The following is a 20,876-nucleotide window of genomic DNA, read 5'->3' as shown; positions in this document are numbered from 1 at the left end:
TCTTTCTTCTTTTTTTGACATGACTAATGCAGTAATTTGTTTTGCATGGTTATACATATTTGTAGTAGATTTTGCTTTTGTTACCTTCTCAACACTTGGAAAGAAGGAAAGAATCTGTAACTGAAAGCAACATAAAATAATTTTTTTTAAATTCTTGAAGACTTAACAAACTCTGATTCACATAATTATCATTCATGATTCCAGAGGACTGATGAGGAGGAATACTGCCCATCTGACAGAGAGGTGATGGTTTAATATACAGGATGACATATTTTTGGAGATGGCCAACATCGGGATTTGTTTGCTTTGCTATACTTATTTATTGCAAGGGTTTTATTTTTCTCTGTTTTCCCATGAGGGGAGGTAGTAAGAGACAACAAAATAAATGTTTGATAATTGGAAAAATAAAATTTAACTTAAAGAGGAAAATCTAAATTTAGGATGTGCTGATAAAGGTCTCTCCTCATTCACTACATCTTTAGAGATTTCTTTTGATGAAGAATTCTCTGATAATTAATGAAGACTCCTAAGTCTGGTTCCTCCTTTGTTGATTATATTTAAAGGATTTCTTCGTAGAATGAATTTCCCAATGTTCAGTAAAATAGTTCCTCTTCCAGTTTTTAAACTAGAAGATAAAGCTGTGGATGTTTATTATACCACCAATTACACCCATCTTTAAAAAAATTCATTAACTCTGAAAGTGGGAACTAAACAAAAATAATGATAATTCTAGAACTGAAATCAACGGAGGTGATAGTTCCACTGTACTCTACCCTGATCAGACCACACCTAAAGTTTCATGTTCAATTCTAGGTGCCACATTTTAGGAAGGAGGTTGATAAACTGGAAAGTATACAGAAAAAGGCAGCCAAGATAGTGAAGGGCTTCAAGATCATACCATATGAGGATCTCCTAAAGGAACTGAGAATGATTAGCAAAGAGAAAAAGATTTAGTGGGGAAATCATGGCTGTCTTCAAGTATGCAGAGGACTAGTATTTGGAAGAGGGAAGCCTTCTTGGTGCTCAAGGATAGAATTAGTAACACTGGATAGAAGTTACAAAAAGGCAAATTTAGACTTGAAATAAAGGAAAACTTCCTAACAATTAGAGCTATCCAAAAGTGGGATGCACTGCCTCAGGAACTAGTAGGTTTTCCTCATAGGAGGAATGCAAGAAAAGGCTGGATGACCACTTAGTAAAGACCTTTCAAAAAAAATCTATGCTGTACACAATCACCGACCACTGTTCCAAGACTCATGATAAAACATGCTCTCCAACTTGATAGAGAACTGATGGAGTCAAGAGTACAGACTGAAGCATTTTTTCTCTTTTTGGGCTTTTTTTTATCATGGCTAATACGAAATTTTATTTTCTATAACTACACATATTTGTAATAAGTTTTGTTTTTCTTGCCTTCTCATTAGTTAGGGGAAAGGGAGAGAGGCATAATTTGGAACTTTTAAAAAAGAATAAAAAAGTAAAAATAAATAAAATGATTTCTAAAAATATCTATGTTGTATGATGTAGTGAGGATTCATGGACAAGTGTGACTTAGATCAGTTTGTGTCTAAGATCCCTTTAAATTCTGAGATTCTGTGATCCAGGCTGCAGTCAGCGAAGTCACTAGTTCAGATTGACTGATCGATGCTATGATTCTATCCCAAGGCAATACAATTAATTTAACTTGGAACTATCCAATCCAGAGGAAATTAATTTACATCTCAAGAGATAATACTTTATAGGCAGTCTCCAAATTAAGAATAACCCAGTCATAAGCAAGAAAGTTATTTTAAGTCAATACCTTCCATCTTTTTGTTCCTTGGCTCTAAAAGGTCATTAAAGTGAATCAGATTCATATCAAATTCCTAAATGTTTTAGTAAAACAATTCTGGGATCTTTGTAGTTTAGGTGCTACTTCAGATCTGAAACTTAAGCTACCCAATTGTCACCAAATGCCAACTAACGCATATATCAGAGGAAAACGGATACAAAGATGAACGTAATTATTTTTCTCTCTTAAAAATACCAAAACAATTTTATAGTTTGTTACAAAATCTGAAATCTTGACACTAGAATTTAAAATTTTACAAGTTTTTTATGAAGCCTCTTCTATATTATCTCTGACAGTTAATTTCTAGGATCCAGTCTCTGATAGAACATAAACTACAATCCACAGGTTTTCCCATGGTCAATTATATTCATAGAGTTTTGCTTCAATATGAACTCTTCCATACTTCCTAAGGATGAGCACATTTTGAAGGCTTTCAACATTCTTTACATTTATAGGGATTCTCTCTGGCATGAATTCTCTGATATTCTTTGAATACTCCTTTGAGCTAAAAAAAAAAAACTTTCCCCAGATTATTATATTTCACTGGGTTTTTCACTAGTATGAGTTTTCTTGTGTGTGGTAAAGTTTTGCCTCTGCCTAAATGTCTTTCCACATTCATCACATTCAAAAGGTTTCTCTCCAGTATGAATTCTCTGATGTTGCTTAAAGTTCCCACTCCGATTGAAAGCTTTCCCACATTCACTACACTGAAAAGGTTTCTCTCCAGTGTGAATTCTGTGGTGCTTAGTCAGGTCTCCTCTCTGAATGAAAGCTTTCCCACATTCATTACATACATAGGATTTCTCTCCAGTGTGAATTCTTTGATGTTGAGTAAGGCGGTAATTGTTGCTGAAGGCTTTCCCACATTCATTACATCGAAAGGGTTTCTCTCCAATATGAATTCTCTGATGGTCAATAAAGGATGTAATGTTGTTGAAGACCTCCCCACATTCACTACATTCACGGGGTTTTTCTTGAGGATGAAGAATTCTCTGATGATTAATAAAGAATTTCCTTAGGCTGAAGTTTCTTCCACATTCATTACATCTAAAAGGTTTCTCTCGTGAGTGAATTCCTTGATGTTCAGTAAGGTACTTCTTCCGACTGAAGGCTTTCCCGCATTCATTACATTTATGGGGTTTCTCTTGAGAATGAATTTCCTGATGTTCAGTCAGGTACTTTCTTTGACCGAAAGCTTTCCCACATTCATGACACTCGAAAGGTTTCTCTCCAGTATGAATTCTCCTATGTTTATTGAGATCTCCCTTCTGGCTGAAAGCTTTCTCACACTCATTACACTGAAAGGGTTTCTCTCCAGTATGAATCCTCTGGTGTTGTACAAGAGATGAGCTGTGCCTGAAGTCTTTGCCACATTCATTACATTTATAGGGCTTCCCTCGAGCATGATTTCTCTGATGCTCGCTAAGGCGGGAACTGTTACTAAAGGCTTGCCCACAGTTCTTACATACATAAGGCTTCTCTCGAGTATGAATACTTTGATGTCTAGTTAATTGGTGATTGTCAGTGAAGGCTTTACCACATTCATTACATTCAAAGGGCTTCTCTCCAATGTGGATTCTCTTATGTTTCTTAAGGTACTCTTGCTGGCTGAAGGATTTTCCACATTCATTACATACATAAGGCTTCTCTTGAGTATGAATGCTTTGATGTCGGGTCAGGTGGTAATTATTGCTGAAAGTTTTTCCACATTCATTACATTCAAAGGGCTTCTCTCCAGTGTGGATTCGAACATGTTGTTTAAGGTATCCCCTCTGGCTAAAAGCTTTTCCACATACATTACATTCAAAAGGCTTCTCACCAGTATGAATCCTCTGATGTAGAATAAGGGATGAATTGTTGCCAAAGGCTTTCCTACATTGATTACACTCAAAAGGTTTTAGTCCAGTATGAATTATCTTATGTGTATTAAGGTTTCCCTTCTGGCTAAAAGCTTTCCCACATTCATTACATTTATAGGGTTTTTCTCCAGTGTGAATTCTTTGATGTACAGTAAGGCATGAGTTGTTGCTAAAGACTCTTCCACATTCAATGCATTTATGGGGCTTCTCTCCAGAATGTATTCTATGGTACTGAATAAGGTCTGAATGGTAACTGAAGGGCTTTCTGCACTTATTATACTTAGAAAGTGCCTTTCCTAAGGAGAGTTTACTGTATTTACTTGGTTCTGAAAACTGTTCAAAGCTTTTTTCAACTGTATATTTATAGAGACTTTTTCTCATTGGACCTGTCTGTTGTGGAAGAACTGACACTAGACTGAACTTTCCTCCGAAGTCATGAACACTCAATTCATTAAAAGGTTTTCTGTGAGTGACTATTGATTGCCAATACTGTCTCTCTGTACCACCCTTTTGCCTGGCTAACATGACATCACAATCCCAAGTTTCTTCAAACTTGGGATGCCAAGGACCATCTTTTGTGATTCTCTTCTTGGATGACTCTCTCATAGAAATACCCTCCTTTGGAATCAATTTCTTAGTTTCATAGCTTGTCTTCTGGGTAAAGGAAGCTGAAAGAAGAAAAAAATTGTTAAAATTCACTGATCTCTGTACTCAGGAAAAAAGAAATTATTTTAGAAGATGTAGATTCCCTATATCCTGAAAGAGAATGATATTTGCTCAAGCACTACATTCTACATGAGGTCTTTCCTGGTCCTCCTAGCTAGTGCCTTCCCCACCAATATGTGCCTTTTTAAAATAAATAACTATGTGCCTTGTGCCTTTTTAAAAATTTAATTTTTTTCAAATTACATGCAAAAAACCAATTTTTCAGATTCATTTTTTAAAAGTTTGAGTTGCAAATTCTCTCCTTCCCTTCCTTCCTTTTCCCCTCATTGAGAAGGCAAACAATTTGATATAGGTTATTTGTGCAGTCATGTAAAAGATGTTTCCACATTAGTAATGTTATGAAAGAAAACACAGACCAAAACAAACATAAATGAAAAAACAGTATGCTTTGATCTGCATTCAGACTCCATCAGTTCTTTCTTAGGAGGTGGATAACATTTTTCAATAAGTCCTTTGGATTGTCTTGGATCACTATATTGCTGAGAATAGCTAAGTCATTCACAACTGATCATCATACAACACTGCTGTTCCTATGTACAATGTTCTCCTGGCTCTAGTCACTCCTCTTTGCATCAGTTCATATAAGTCTCCTATACCATAATAGTATTCCATCAAAATCACATACCACAATTTGTCCAGCCACTCGCAGTTGATGGGCATCCCCTCAATTTCCAATTTTTTGCCACTACAAAAAGAGCAGCTATAAATATTTTTGTATATATAGGTCTTTTATCCTTTCTTTTTTAATTTCTTTGGGAAAAGACCTAGTAATGGTATTGTTGGATCAAAGGGTATGTATGATTTTATAGTTATATGGGCATAGTTCCAAATTGCTCTCCAGAATGGCTGAATCAGTTCACAACTCTACCAACAGAGCATTACTGTCCCACTTTTCCCACAAACCCTCCAACACTTGTCATTTCCTTTTCTGTCATATTAACCAATCTGATAGGTGTGAGGTAGTACCTCAGAGTTGTTTTAATTTGCATTTCTCTAATCAATAGTGATTTAAAGCATTTTTCACATGATTATAGCTTTAATTTCTTCCTCTGAAAACTGCCTGTTCATATCCTTTGATCATTGCTCAATTGGAGAATGACTTATATTCTTATAAATTTGATTCAGTTCTCTATATATTTGAGAAATGAGGTCTTCATCAGAGAAACTTGATATAAAAATTTTTCCCAGTTTTTTGCTTTTCTTCTAACATGGGCCTCATTGGTTTTGTTTGTACTGTCTCTCTTTTTTGAATGGGATATGCTAGTTTATGTGAATGTTGTCTCCTCCATCAGAATGTAAGTTCTTTGAGGCCAAAAACTGTTTGACTTTTGTCTTTGTAACCCCAGAACCTAACACAGTTTGGCACATATTTATTATTTGATAAATGCTTGCTGATTTTTAAAAACACACACCCAAAGAATGGTCAGTCTGGAAAAGATAGAGTAAACATTTTCAAAGGGAAATTAAAGACAAAAACAGGTAAAAACATATTAACAGAGTAACTATCTAGGACTAAATGCGTAACACTCCAGGGTATAGAAATAATTTATTCATATCATCAGAGAACCACCATAGGCAATCTTTTATAAAATATTTGCACAGTGAGAAATAGGAAGCAGGTTATAGAAACTACAGATCAGAACACCTGAAGTTATCTATTGCAAAATTCAGTAAACTATTATAAAATAGATGTTTTGCGAGGCCTTAGAGGAAGAAAAAGCATGAATGCAATAGGAACACATTGACAAAACTAACCTTCATTGATAAAATTTCTGAACAGATAGATGAGGGGATAACAAAGGCCTCCAATATCTAGAGTTTTTTGCAAATCATTGGCAAAGTCTTCCAAGAAATCTTAGTGGTCAAGGAGATGAAATGTGGTCTAGATGAAAGTATCTTAGCTGTCCCTCAGACACGGCACTCAGTCTCTGCTCTCCATGCCTTTGGTTTTTACTAGCCATCCCCCATGACTGGAATGCTCTCCTCTCTCATCTGCGCCTCAGAATTCCCTCGTTCCTCTGAGCCTCAGCTCAAGCACTACCTCCTATGTGAAGCCTACAGGGACAGCTGGCTGAATAGCTTTATCCACAAAGGGTAATAAATCAAACAATGTCATCAATCTATAGGGAGTCCTCTAGTAGCATGTCCCAGATATGCTGGCTCTCTCTTGGTCTGTTTTTGTTTTGTTTTGTTTTTTTTTGTTTTGTTTTGTTTTTGCAGGGGGAAGACAGGGCAATTGGGATTAAGTGACTTGCCCAAGGTCACACAGCTAGTTCTTGGTCTGTTTTTATCAAGACATTTGATGAAATCATAGCTAGCTGGTAGAAAGAAGGATGTGTGAAATACTTAATATACTAGATAGCTGAATCAAAAACAATTTTTTAAAGCTCAACAGGCTTTAGAACAACGAGTATGTCTTGTGACCCAGTGCTACTGGTCTCTTCACTGTTCCTTGAATAAGACACTCTATATCCTATTCTAAGCATTTTCACCTCCTGTCCCCCAGGCCTGAAACTCTCTCCCTCCTCATCTTTACCTCTTGGCTTTCATCATTTCTTTTCAGTCTCAGTTAAAGTCTCACCTTCTGCAAAAAGCCTTTCCCAGTCCTTCGTAATTTGAGTGCCTTCCCTCTATTGATTATCTCCAATTGACCCTCTTTAATATGTTGAATGTACATAGTTGTCTCCCCCATTAGACCATGAGCTTCCTGGATGCCGGGACTATTCTTTTGCCTTTCTTTGTATCTCCAACACTTGGCACAGTGCCTGGCACACAGTAAGTGCTGAATAAATGTTTGCTGACTCTACTTGACTTGAAATTTAAGGTTAAATGTGAAGCCTTACACTTCGATTTAAAACATCACCAACACAAATGGTTTGTCAGGAGTCCCACTCCTATCACACTCCTTGTCACACTCAAAAGATTTGAAGATTCTGGTTGCCACAAGCTCACTACAAACCACAGTTTCTCACAGCCACTACAACAGTGAACACAATCTTGAGCTCCATGAATAGAGAAGGCTTTTCGCATTCATTAGTGTCAAAGTCATAGAAAGTCTTTGTCTTACTCTACTCTGTTCTACTCAGACCGCATTTGGAATTCTCAGCTCAGTTCTTGTTTTTCGGTAGTTTTAGTCATGTCTGACTCTTCATGACCCCATTTGGGGTTTTCTTGGCAAAGATACTACAGTGGTTTGCCATTTCCTTCTCCAGTTTGTTTTTACAGATGAAGAAACTGAGGCAAACAGGGTTAAAGTGACTTGCCCAGGGTCAAACAAGCTAATAAATGTCTGATGCTGGATCTGAACTCAGGTCTTCCTGACTCTTCTATCTACTGAACCACCTAGATCAGTTCTAGACACTGTATTGTAAAAGTGATATGGAAAAACCACAGTTTGTCCCGAGGAATAGGCCCTGGGCCTTGACAGGAAGCTATTACTGGCTGTTTGAAAAGCAGCTAAGCAATCAGCCAATCTATCTATCAACAAGCATTTAGCCCGCATCTCTTCAGTGCAAGATGCTAGGCTCGACAGGGGATACAAGGTGATAAGAGACAAAAATTAAATAGTCCCTGCTCTTAAGAAGCTTGCTTTCCATAGAGGGGGACAATATGTACATAAATACAGGTTATAAAGAATAAAGACAAATAAATACTAGGCAGTGTCAGGAGCAAGGGGCAGCTAGCAGTTAAGACAATCTGGATTGTCTGAGATATGAAGAAAGCAATGGGCTGTATGAGATGAGGAAGGAGGGCATTCTGGGCATGGGGGATGGCCAGCACATAGGCATAGAGACAGAGGAAGGAAAAGAAACAAGCATTTATTAGGCATGTTTTATGAGTCAGGTTCTATGCTAAATGCTTGATGAGAAATGGAATGCCAAGTGTGAGGAACACTTAAAGGCTAAAGAGCTTTATTATCATTTCCTGGGGCTTCTAGGCATGATACTTTATCCTTAATGGAAAGAAATTGATTCACTAAACATTTATTAAGCACCTACTATGTGTTGGGCATCCTGCTAAGCTAAATAGTAGAGTGTGGAAAGGATGGAAAATATGTTTGGAAAGGTAGGCTGGGGCCAGATTGTAAAGGGCTTTTAAAGCCCTGTAAGAAGAGTGTCTTTTATTTGAAACATAATAGAGAGTCGTTGGAGCTGACCGAGAAGCGAAGTGATGTAGTCAGACCAAAGCTTAAGGAAAAATCACTTTGGCAACATGTGGAATAGGGCGAGAGTGAAGGAATGAAGACTAATCATGGCACCATTGAAAGTCTAGCTGAGAAATGCTAAGGCCATAAGCTAGGGTGGTGGCCATGCAAGAAGGGAACAGATGAGAGAAACTTGGCCACTGATTAGATATGTGGGTGAAAGAGTGAGAAGTCGAGGATAAGGCTGAGGTCACAAAACTGGGAGACAGGAACAAGGATGGCACCTTGGATAGAGAAAGGGAAGTATCATCCAGAAAAGGAGTGGGGGGGGGCATGAATTTAGGGAGAGATAAAGAGTTTTCTTTGAAATATGCTGTTTCCTCCCACTAAATGCAAACCTCTACTGAACTTTCTGACTTCTTTCCAAGGCATAATCAGTTGCCTAGGTTCAAAATACCAGTCAACCTCAGAATCATCCCTAATGCCACTTTCTCCTTTATATCACATATTTAATCAGCTGCCAAGTCTATCTACCTTCAAGGTATGTCTCCTATACTTCCCTTTTTCTCTTCTGCCTGATGTAGACCTCCACCCTCATTCATCTGGATTATTGCAAAAACCTCCAAATTGTCCCCACTGACTCAAGTCTCTACCTTCTCCCATCTATGCCCCCAAAGGGCTCTACTTACAGGACTGGCCTGGACAGACTTGTGAAGGAAAAAGGGGATTCTAAGCAGCAGGGGTGAGTAGGGAATGCATTACAGATATGGGGGGGCAGCAGGGCAAAGGTGCAGAGACAAGTGATTGAGGTGTGAAGAAGAAAGACCATTGTGTTCAGGTGGGAGAGTAATGGATAATAGGGCTGGAAATCAAGGTTGAGGCCAGGTGACGAAGGGCTTTAAAAGTCAAAAAGAAGTTTCTATTTTATACAAGGTGAAGTTTGTAACCTTGGTTTTGAAAAACATATAGTTTGATAACTAGGTTTCCATGTAATTGATTTCTTATATAATCATATGTATTTCCTTTTATATTCTGAAAAGGAGATCCTTTAGAGAAGCCATCATCAGACAGCCAAAAGCATCCGTGCCACAGAAAAGGTCAAGAACCAGTATTCTTGAGGTAAGAGGAAGCCACTTATAGGGGATGCCATTGAGGGGATTCTTCCCAATGTAAGTTAGACCAAATGGCTTCTGATTGCCTCTTCCAATTCTGATCTGCTGTAAATCTGTTCAGGTGCTAGCACTAGGATCAGCAGGAAAGAAGGAATGACTCTGAAACTGGAGGTGAATGCAACAGGAGAGAGAGCAAAAATGTTCTTGGCTAAAGCATGACTAACTGAAGGAGATGCTGCTTTCAGGACTCCCTCTGCTGGTCTTCCATTACTTACCTAGAAAAGTGCATCTTGGGCTGTCTCCTTCCAGGAGCCACAGGGCTTCACCGCTCTCCAACTGGGAAATCACATCTGGTTTGGAAACAGGAAGCCCTGCTCATGGGAAAGAAACAAGAAGTACTGAAGACAGAGCACTTTACCAGTGCCTTCCCAGAGGGTAATTACTTCCTTTTTTCCTGTAGACCATTTGCTTTCCTACATATTTGTTTGCATGTTGGTGTAGAAACCATTAGTTGTGAGCTCCTTGAGGGCAGGGACTCTCTTTTACCTCTTTTATCCCCAGGGCTTAGTAGGATGCCCAGCACATAGTAGGTGCTTAATAAATGTTTAGTGAATCAAATTTTTTCACTTAGGGAAAAAGTATCATGCATGCTAAGAAACCTCAAGGAAAGGTAACAAAGGATTTCTGAAGAACACGCTACATTGTGTTCTCTTGAAGTATAGGGAATGGATCACAGGGCAAAACTGAGGTTCAAATCAAACTAACCCATTTTGGTCCAACAGCAGCTAAGAGAATATAAACCTTTCATATCTCTAGAACTGTATTCGAATAATCATTGAATCGACAAACACCATTAAGAACCTGATGGGGTGCTGGGGTGCTTGTGCTTGGACCTTAATTCTAACATTTCTCCTTAGTCTCTGCTTGAGTGCCTGTGCCTGGACCCTAGTTCTAAAATCACATCTCTCCCTAGCTTCAAAGCATTGGCCCTAGCAGTCTCTCTCCAGTTCAAGGGCAGCATGCCTTAGCCAAACACTCATCTCTCCTCCTCATACTGTGGCCAGCTGTACCTACCTATAGAAATTATTAGTTTGGACTCCCCATGTATTGCTAATTGGCTGTGCACTAGGACATAACAATATTTACTACTTACTGACCTCCCTGATATGTATTCTAGACATAGTCAAATATATAATCCCTTACATTCATCTTGTCTAACAAGACATTTGATGGAAGCCACCTGGATATTCCCAGTGAGCCATGACCAATGGTTGACTTAGTGATGTTTCATGGTCAAAACCACACCCCCAGGTAGCCTCCTCTTGGGCTATTTCCCAGTGAACTCTGGGTAAGATACCTGAACAGTAGATACAAAAAGTGCATGTTCCTTTGAGAACTGACCACCCCTTAACCACTCCCTAATCCCACCCCAAAACACCTAATTGACAGGTTTCATGCCCAATCTTGTATTTAAACTTTCCCTGTAGCCCTATAAGGTTACAGGTTCCCTAAGAACTCTTGCTCACTGTAAAGTATAATAAATCTTTGCCACCTTGACTTGAAGAATGTTTGAGATCATGAATTCATTCCAAACGGCCCCAACCCTCTCCAGTACTTGGGTCTTTGAGGGGCACTCCCTCTCAATGACCCCATCTGGGAACTCCAGTCTTGGGGTTCCTGAACCTTTTTTTTTCTCCCTCAACCCTCAACAAACCCATTGTGTGGCACTGTACAAAGCACTGAGGATACAAAGACAGGTCCTGCCCTCAGGGAGTTACATTCTATAGGGAGAGATAACATGTAGATTTATAAGCACATGCAGAGTAAATACAAGATAATTTAGGGGGAGAGGCACTAGGAGCGGGAGAGGGCCAGAAATGGATTCCTACAGGAGGTGGTATTTGAGTTGGCCTTTGAAAGAAACGATTGAGATTCTTATACATGGAGGTGAGCAGAAAGTGCATTCCAGGAACAAGGGACAGACTGTACAAAAGCATGGAGATGGGATGTGGGGTATCGTGCATGTGGAACACCCTGGAGACCAATGTGGCTGATATTAAGGCCGTGTGAAGACTCTGAGAGAGAACCTTTCACTTGGCAATTCAATTCAACCAGCGTTTCTTAAGCACCCACTATGTATGTATGTAGCCTGGTACTATGCTAGGCTACAGAAATAAAAAGACAAAATAGAAATGGAACATCAACACAGTGTCCCTCACATTAAGAAAGGAAGGAATTTGTCCACTGGAAGAATATCCCTGTACAGCAAATCAAACCAGACCTAAGTATTCCAGACATCCTGGAGCCTTTAGGATGCCACTATCCAGAAAGAAATAGGCTCCATAAATCTTAATGGTGGCTAAGAGAGAGTCGATGGAGAATCAGTGCCTTACAGTCAGAGAATCCTCAAAACTAGAGACTACGGCAGGGGGGATTAACATTGTAAGAGCAGGTCCTGAAAATTACAATTTCTATGTTGCCTCCTAGCAATTCCTCACCCATGACTCCCCCTCCCTCTCCTTCTCTCTCTCTGGGACTAAAGCAGAGTGTGCCAGACCCACCTCAATGCAGCTGTCAAATTGATATTCCTAAAACATGGATCTGACACAGAGCTCCCTTACTCAGAAATGTTCGGAGGTATCATATTGTTTGCCCTAAGGCACTTAGAATATGACTCAACTTACAAAAATCTTATTGCCTCCAGTCTAAGACACAAAATTCTCAGCTCGGCCAGCCCTACACAATACGGCTCCCACCCAGATTTGTTTTTGCAGACTTATTTCATGATACGCCCTCTCTTCAAGAACTTTCCATGACAATCAGACCAGGCTAGTTGTTCCCTGGACATGACATACCACCTCCTGCTTCCACCCCCCCCCCCCCATGCCTCAAAGGGGCTCTCTCTTTACTTCTGCCACCTCTTAGAGTCTCTAGCTTCCTGCAAAGCTCAGCTCAGATTTGACCTACTACAAGCAGCCTCACCGGATCCCTCCCATTGGCAGTCCATTTTTCTCTAGAATAATTTATGTAATTTTGTATTTACTTCTCTTCATATATGTCGTATCCCCCATGTCTAATTAGAACTCCTGGAAGACAGTGCTTTGTTTCTGTTTTTGCCTCCCAGTCACCTAGCACAGTGCATTGCACATAATAGGTGCCTCATAAATGCTTCAAAATTGCACTGTTGACTTTCCAATGGACAGATGCCAGCTCACAGGGGCAAATTGTCCTTACCAAGGGAGACAAAGTTATGATAGTTCTCCAGCATCACCTCCCTGTACAGGTCCTTCTGGGCCGGCTCCAAGTGCCTCCACTCCTCCTGGGTGAAGTCCACAGCCACATCCTGGAATGTCACCAATTCCTGAAAGACAACATTTGGGTGGTGCAGTGGATGGAGCACTGGGCCTGGAGTTGGGAAGGCTTGAGTTCAAATCCAGCCTCAGCCTTTTCCTATAGGTTTGACCATGTCACCTCCATTCTCCTACTCAAACTCCAGTGATTCCTTCTTACTTTAAGGATTACATGTTGGGCATTTAAAACTCTTCACAACTCAGCCCCTTCCTGGCTTTCCAGCCTTCTCCCTTTCCCACACTCCATAATCTTGCTCTACTGGCCTCTTTGCTATACCTCACACGTGATATTCATCTCTCATCTCCATGCCTTTGCATTGGCTATCCCTCATGCCTGGAATGCTCTCCCTCCTCCCCTCCACCTCTTAGCTTCTCTGGCTTCTTTCAAGACTCACCTCATGGCCTTTGCCTTGGGACAACAAAACAGCTCCAGACAGCCCCAATTCTTGGCTGAAAGATCACTATGAGCAACTCAGCAGCAGCCAGATCAATCAGGGATGTCTTTGGTGCACTGCCTGGTCACACTGCTATGGCTAAGTAAGTCTCCTTTGTGGATGGCTGAATGACCCACAAGCATTTCATTTCATTTAAGTACAGAACGTAGTATGCTGTATTATATTCTACCTGGAAACTAGCCCAACTCAGACCTAGGCCAGAAAAGAAGGAACAAAGTTTTTACCTCTTTCTGCATCTCCAAACTTAGCACAGGAATAAGTATATAACCAGAGCTTAATAAATGTTGGTTGACTGACACTATTTTCTAATTAGATAAATTACTCTCCATTACTGACCACAAGGTTTGGGGAATAATCAATCAACCAGCACATATTAAGTGCTTACTGTATACGAGGCACTGTGCTCAGGAGGCAGATTATAAATCACAGATTTATATGTGAGGCTTATCTCACCTCTAGACATTAACCACTCCTCCCTTTATATAGGCATCTATAGTGCCCCATCTCCCCTTCCTCCAGGAGAAGAGAAGATCACAAGTCACTGGTGGGAATGTGGTTAATGGACCTTTGAGGAGTCACAGACTTTCAAGCAGGTACACATGTCTAGAGAGTCAGGTTTGGAGTCAGGAAGACTGATGGTGGCTTTTGCTGAATTGTTTTTTATTTTTGTTACAAAGGGAAAATCACTGGGTAAGGGAAGTGAAATATATTATTATCATATTTATTATTGTTGTTATATTATTAATATTTATGTTTTATATTATTTGCTTTATATTAATTATTTTTTATTAATAATAATATCCAGCATTTATATAGTGCTTTAAAGTTTACAAAATGCTCTACATACACATTTTCTCATTGGAACTTCACAACAACCCTGTGAGGTAAGGGCTATTATTATCCCCACCTTACAGATGAGGATAGACTGAGGCAGACAGAGGTTAAGTAACTTGCCCATGGTCACACAGCTAGTCAGTGACTGAGGCTCGATTTGAACTCAGGTCTTCCTGACTCCAGGGTCAGTGCTCTATCCACTGCACCACCAAGCTGCAAACCAGTAAATGTGATGTAAGAACAAGAGATTAAAAAAAAAACCAGGGCAGCTAGGTGGTGCAGTGAGTAGAGCATCAGCCCTGGAGTCAGAAGGACCTGGGTTCAAATCCGGCCAAGTCACTTAACCCCAATTGCCCTGCCAAAAAAAAAAAACCCTTTTTAAAAAGGGAAACAACTGAAAACGAATCCAAATGAATGCTCAAAGAAGAGCCTCCTGCAGCAGGCAGGAAGCAGCAAGGAAGCATTCACTGGACAGGGCTGGGGTGGAATGGGAGGATGCCTGGATTCTGGCCCAGGTCCTGCCCCTGGTGAACCTGGGTAGGAATATCATGTCTCTGGGCCTCTGGGGAGGGGGGAGGCTACATGATTTCCAAAGTTCTTTTCAGCTCTAATCCCCTCCTAAATCTACTCACATTCAATTGTTTGGCAGAGAATAACCAAGCGGCTGGACGACGGATTGGACGTGGTTACAGGGCACCAGCCACGGACAAGGGAAAGAGAGGTCTGAGAAATACGATGGTATTCAGAAGAGTCAGGAAAGCCTAACTCACCTGGGACCTGGCCATCGGGTGCCCAGAAGTCACTCCCTCCACCTCCTCCTTCACTCTTCTCTTTTGGGGAAGGACAAAATCTTGAGAAAGCAGAACTGAGGGAAAAGAAAAGAGGTAAGAAGCCAGTCCTAGAGAGCAGTTCCCAGACCCACCAAGGGGACAGATCCTCACACACCAGCTGACTGGGAGCCCAGAGTCAGCCTTGCAGATCTCCTTGGATCACAGCCATGGTTCATGGGCCCAACTAGGCAGGTTCCCAGGGACAGAGCTCTGCTCAGGGGATCGTTCACAGAACTTCCCACTATGTCCTGGGTGACACTAAGAATGAGACTCAAGGTCTCTGTGCCTCACGTGCTTCACTTTTTGAGGCAGGGAGGAAGGGTAGTCTAAATCTGTGATTTCACTCACGTCAGAAGCTCTCCAGTGAGGAACATCCCTATAGCGATACTCCACTACTCCTGGTCCTAAGAGAGTTGTCTAGGGCACTGGGAGGCTAAGTGTTTCGTGTCAGGTCACACAGGATCACAGGGCCACGGACCTAGAGGTGGAAAGGGTCCTGCCTCTAGCCCAGACCCCCTGGGCATCCAGTCTGAAGCCTGTGGACTCCTCACAATCACATCTCCAGGTACATAAAATAAAATGCATAGGATCACAAAGAAAACCAGTCATACTGAAATACAGTCACTAAAGGATTTTAGCTTATACGTCCCAGTCCTAGAAAATGGAAATGACCTGACCAAGGTCACAGAGGTAGGAAGCATCAGATCCGACCTTGGACCCAGACCTTTCAGACACCAAGGTGGGCTCCCCATCCCCTCTGACACCAGGCTACCTCTCTACATTAAGGTAAATGTTTCCATTCCCTACCCTAGTCTTCAGGAAAGGTGCGGATTTGTTCAGTTTGGTCTCTGATGGCAGAGCTCAAGGCGGACAAGACCAAGAGCCACGGGCAGAAGTCGCCAAGCACCCATTTAGGCCTGATGTCAGGAGAAACATGATGTCCCAGTAGTAAGAGCCATCCCTAGCAGAGAGGGGCTGCTTTGGGACAGGACAGTCTTCCAGCAAAGGCTGGACCACCACTCGTCAGGTCTATTTACAGGAAGGAATCTTTTTCCTAAAAAGGTTCAACCAGAAGGCAGCTAAGTAGCCTGAGATTCTGTGTAGCAGCAGCTGCAGTGGTGGAGAAGGCTGATTGATGGTTTTCTTCAGATGTCCAGCCCTCAGAAGCCCCGCCATGTCAGGAGCAGTGAACGGAAAAATCACTCCCAACTCCACTTCTGGGGACAAATTTTACATGCTACAGACTTGGGGGAAGGAAAGCAAGGGATGGAAATGGACTGATTGTCCAAGGAAGGGTTCTATGAAGGGATGAGGAAGACAGCGGAAGGTGACGGTGGTGCTTTAAAAAATGAAGAAAGGAATATCAGCAAGACCCTTTAAAAACTTGGCAAAGAATTGGAGATCAAGGGGAGGCCCATCAATTGGGGAATAGCTAAACAAGTTGTAGTATATGAATGTAAAGGAATACTATTGTGCTATGAGAAACAAGGAGCAGACGGACTCCAATATAACCTGGAAAGACTTACGTGATCTGATGCTGAGTGAGGGGAGCAGAACCAGGAGAATGTTATACACGATTACAGACACACGGTGTCTGTGATAACTAACTTTGACAGACTTGGCTCTTCTCAGCAATACAAAACTCAAAGACAGCTCCAAAAGACTCATGATGGAAAAAGCTATGCATACCCAGAGAAAGAATTAGAGAGTCTGAAGGCAGATTGAGGCAAACTATTTTCTCACTTTTTTTTCCTTCTTTTTTGGTTTCGTTTCTTCTTTCTCATGATTCATTCCATTGGTTATAATTCTTCTTTACAACTTAACTATTGTGTAAATAAGTTTAATGCGAAGGTATATGTAGAACCTATATCAGATCACATGCCGTCTTGGGGGGGGGAGGGGGAAGAGAGGGAGGGGGAGAAAATTTGGAACTCAAAAACTTGTGGAACAGAGTGTTGTAAACGAAAAATAAAAAAATAAATTTAAAAAAACTAGTCTAAAGGATGTAGTCATAGATTGGGAGCTGGAGGCAACCTTAGAGACCACTGAGTCCATTTCTCTCACTTTACAGATGAGGAAACTGAGGCAAATAGTGATTAATGACTTGCCCAAGGTCACACAGCTAGCAAGTATCTGAGACAGGATTTGAACTCAGGTCTTCCCAGAATACTACTCAAGATCCACCTCACTGCCTCCATCAGGGTCTATAAGAGTCTTCACTCACTAAGCCACGGAGATCCGATCTTCCCTACCTTATATCAGAACAGTAGGAAGGATGCAGTTTTGTGGGGCCCAGAAGGTGAGCCCACGGGTGACACTCTGCCCTGCTCAGACTGAGGGGTGGCAGGTGAATGCCTTGGCTGCTCTTGTGGAGAGACACCAGAACATGGGAAAGTGGTAGATGGTGTGAAACTGAGGCAGAGGATTCAAAGATCCCTTCCAGCTCTAAATCCGTGACTCAGTGAATGGTGTTTGGGGCAGGGAGAAGTCAAGAGGGCTCCGTTACATCTGGGCTCTTGCTCTCCCCGCTGGGAAGGCTCCCTCATCCATTCTTCCCAAAGGCTCTCCTGTCCCTCCCGAATAACCCTTCTCCACACACCGCCTCCCCACCCCCCCCCCACCCCCCGCCCAACCCCAGAACTTCTCACCTCTCTCTTCAAGCATGTGGAACCAGGCAGCCTCCATGGTCACCTCTCCTCAATGCTGGTCTTAATGTTTGGTTTTTTTCAAGTCCTTTCTCTCCAGCCCCAGTGATGGGGACTTGCCTGATCACCCAAAACTCCAGGACATCTTCCCTTCATAGATCTCAACTCTGAAGGTCCAGGCAAAGGTCTTGGCATAAGTAGGATGGATTTAGGCTCCCAGAGGGCTGTATTCCAATCCCTCCACCTTTCTGAAGAGCTGGTCACTGGTGCTCTGTGGAGTTACCTTGAGGGTGCTGGGGGCCAGAGACAAAATATAGTCATCTATGAGGCCCAGCAAGCACCCCCAAGCACTTAACAAGCTTGTCACAACAGTAGGCACTTAATAAATGCTTATTGGCTGACTGGCTGACAATCACACATTTTAGGCCAGGCCCACACAGAGTATGTACTCTTTTTTTTGCACATTGTTCTCTCTCTCTCTCTCTCTCTCTCTCTCTCTCTCTCTCTCTCTCTCCCCCCCCCCCCAACTCCTACCCCTTGGAATGTGAGCTTTTTGAGGCCAGAGGCTGTTTCTGCCATTCTTTGCATCTCAGCACTTAGCAAGGTACCTGGCACACAGCAGGCACTTAATAAATGCTTGTTGATGGACAAAGTCCCAACACAAAACCAGACATGAAATCATTTTCCGTGATTGCACCCCACTCATTTGACAATTACCTAGCACACACAGACCGATACGCCAAACTGTAGCAGATACTACTAGACCCAGGGATCTTGGGTGGGAGACAGGAGGCTGGGGAGACACCCAAAGGTGGGAGGAGGGGCAAGGCATCTGAACCAAGAAAACTAAGTGGCACAGTGAGCAGTATTGGATGTGGAGTCAGGAACACCTGAGTTCAAATCCTACCCCAGACACTTAATTAACTTGTGACCCTGGACAGTTACTTAACATCAGCCTGCGTCAGTTTCCTCGTGAGATAATAAGTGTTATATGAATGGTAGCCCCCGTTACTGTTATCATTAAGCTCCTGACGGCTACCTCCTCAGATACCCATCAAGTTCTCTTCCTTCCTTCCTTCGAGGCTCCTGAAGGAGCCGTTCCTCTGAAATCACCTTCCATCTCCCCTCTGCACGTGCGTATATTTGTATGTGTGTGCGTGTATGTATGTATGTACCTAGATGTCTGTGACTGTGCAGATGACATGTGGGAGCTGGATTTCAGCCGGGCAGAGCTGCGCACTCTCAGCCTCACCCTTTCCCTGGGTCATCAAAGTCCAGTGGCTAGACGAAAGTCCCAGGATGCAGTGGGTGACCTTGGCATCTTTCATGTCTGACCAAGCTCGACAACAACAGCAAGTGTATATGTGTGTATGTATATATTATGTGTGTATATCATAATAAATACAAATATATAAATAGAATCTATCCTACAGGTACCTAGCTATTTGCACACTCCCTCCCCATGAAAATGTCAGCTGCCTGAGGGCAAGGACTGCGGTTTTGTTCTTTTGTTGTTGTTCAGTCCTGTCTGACTCTTCCTACCATTTGAGGACACTGAGGCAAACAAGGTTAAGTGACTTGCCCAGGGATACACAGCTAGCGTCTAAGCCAGATCTGAACTCAAGAAGAGGAGTCTTTCTCACTCCAGGCCCAGGGCTCTAGCCGCTGAGCCACCTAGCCTAGTCCTGGCACACAGTAAGGGCTTGTTGCCTGACATCCCTGTGGCCACCTCCCGATCGTTCCCTATCCCAGGCACCTCAGCAATCTCTCTAAATGGCATCTTACTGGACCTCTTGGCCTCATACAAAGCTATGATATGCACTTGCCATCAGGGATGCTCATAACCCCCCTCAGACTGCCAGCTCCAGCTTCCTGATGCCCCCAACACCCAGCCCTTGGGTACTCTAGCCTGGGCTCTAAGAATGTTACCCAAAGACACGGCACCTGCTGCTGCGTGGGACAGAGCTCCCCAGTGGGCTGGTACACACAGGTGTGTGTGTGTCTACACAGGGAGACAGACCCCTGGGGCAGTCCTCAGACACAGACAGATGCGGGGCTGGGCAAATCCCAGGGCTCTGCTCTCGAACACCCGGTCTGAGCACACCCCCAAGCCCTGCCCTCCAGCCTTGCAGAGTCCCTTCCCCTCTCTCTCACACACATGCACATGCAACCACACACATACATGACTGCAAGCTCACACAAGCCCCAGCCCCTCGCACACTCACGCGCGCATGTCACCCCATGCACACACAAGCAAGCCCACATCCCCTCCCTGGCTCCTCTCCAAGTGCCCCAGGAACAAAGCACCCCCTCCATCCCTACCCCTGCCCAGACGTGGAGATCTGGGCCTACACATCTGGACCCGGTCCTCAGGACAAAGTTTGGGGCGATGTTTAGGAGATCCCCTCAGGACCAGTTTAGGGGATCCCAGGGCCGGTCACTTACTCCTCAGGGATTCTGGGAAATGGAGGCGTAGAAGATCACAGCCTGAAGGATTCTGGGAAATGTAGTCCAGGGAAAAGTACATGGTCCAATTAAGTGTGCAGTAAGAGGGACCGGGGGGCCCAGGAACATATTTTGGAAAAAAAGATTTAATTAAATCCAACAAATATTCGTTAAGTTTCCGTCGTGTGGAGAACCCCATACTAGGGACTGGGGGAAAATATGAACTGTCCCTGCGTCCCTTATGTGGCTTAGATCTAGTTTGGTGATAGGGCATAGGCAGTACCTGGTAAGTGAAACGCACAAGCAGATAGTGACTAGTGAACGAGAGAAGCGCAAGACAAGCGCTTTGTGAGGGCTGAAAGGAGGAAGGCAGTTACTGATTTGGGGCGTCGGGGAAAGTTTCACCCATAAGTAGCTTTCAAAAGGAGTGTTAAAGGTTGTGTAGAAATCCAACGATGCACAAGGAGGCCGTGCCACAGTCAACAAACAAGGAAGGACAGAAAGATGAAAAAGAGTACTACATTCTTTAAAAAGCTTGAAGAAGAGGGTGGTGCCGGACTGCGAGGGGTCTTAAATTCCAAGAAAAGAAGGTTGAACTTTACTCAGCATGCAAGAAAAGAAGCCGCTGCCTCCTTTTTCTTTTTT

At 42.6% G+C, this 20,876-nt stretch overlaps 1 protein-coding gene across 1 annotated transcript; it reads right to left on the bottom strand.

Moving 5' to 3' along the window:
* Positions 1–1,994: 1,994 nt before the first annotated feature.
* Positions 1,995–20,237, bottom strand: LOC118839570 (zinc finger protein 420-like). Its single transcript, XM_036747046.1, has 6 exons — positions 20,109–20,237; positions 17,790–18,079; positions 15,082–15,176; positions 12,907–13,033; positions 9,948–10,043; positions 1,995–4,358 (listed from the first exon to the last, which is right to left on the bottom strand). Exons 2-6 carry the CDS (start codon positions 17,824–17,826, stop codon positions 2,365–2,367), a joined length of 2,349 nt encoding a protein of 782 aa, XP_036602941.1. The 5' UTR covers positions 17,827–18,079; positions 20,109–20,237; the 3' UTR covers positions 1,995–2,364.
* Between the last annotated feature and the right edge of the window lie 639 nt (positions 20,238–20,876).

This window comes from Trichosurus vulpecula, chromosome 2 (genome assembly GCF_011100635.1).
Source record: "Trichosurus vulpecula isolate mTriVul1 chromosome 2, mTriVul1.pri, whole genome shotgun sequence".
NCBI lineage: Eukaryota > Metazoa > Chordata > Mammalia > Diprotodontia > Phalangeridae > Trichosurus > Trichosurus vulpecula.
This window is presented reverse-complemented; position numbering and strand designations above follow the sequence as displayed.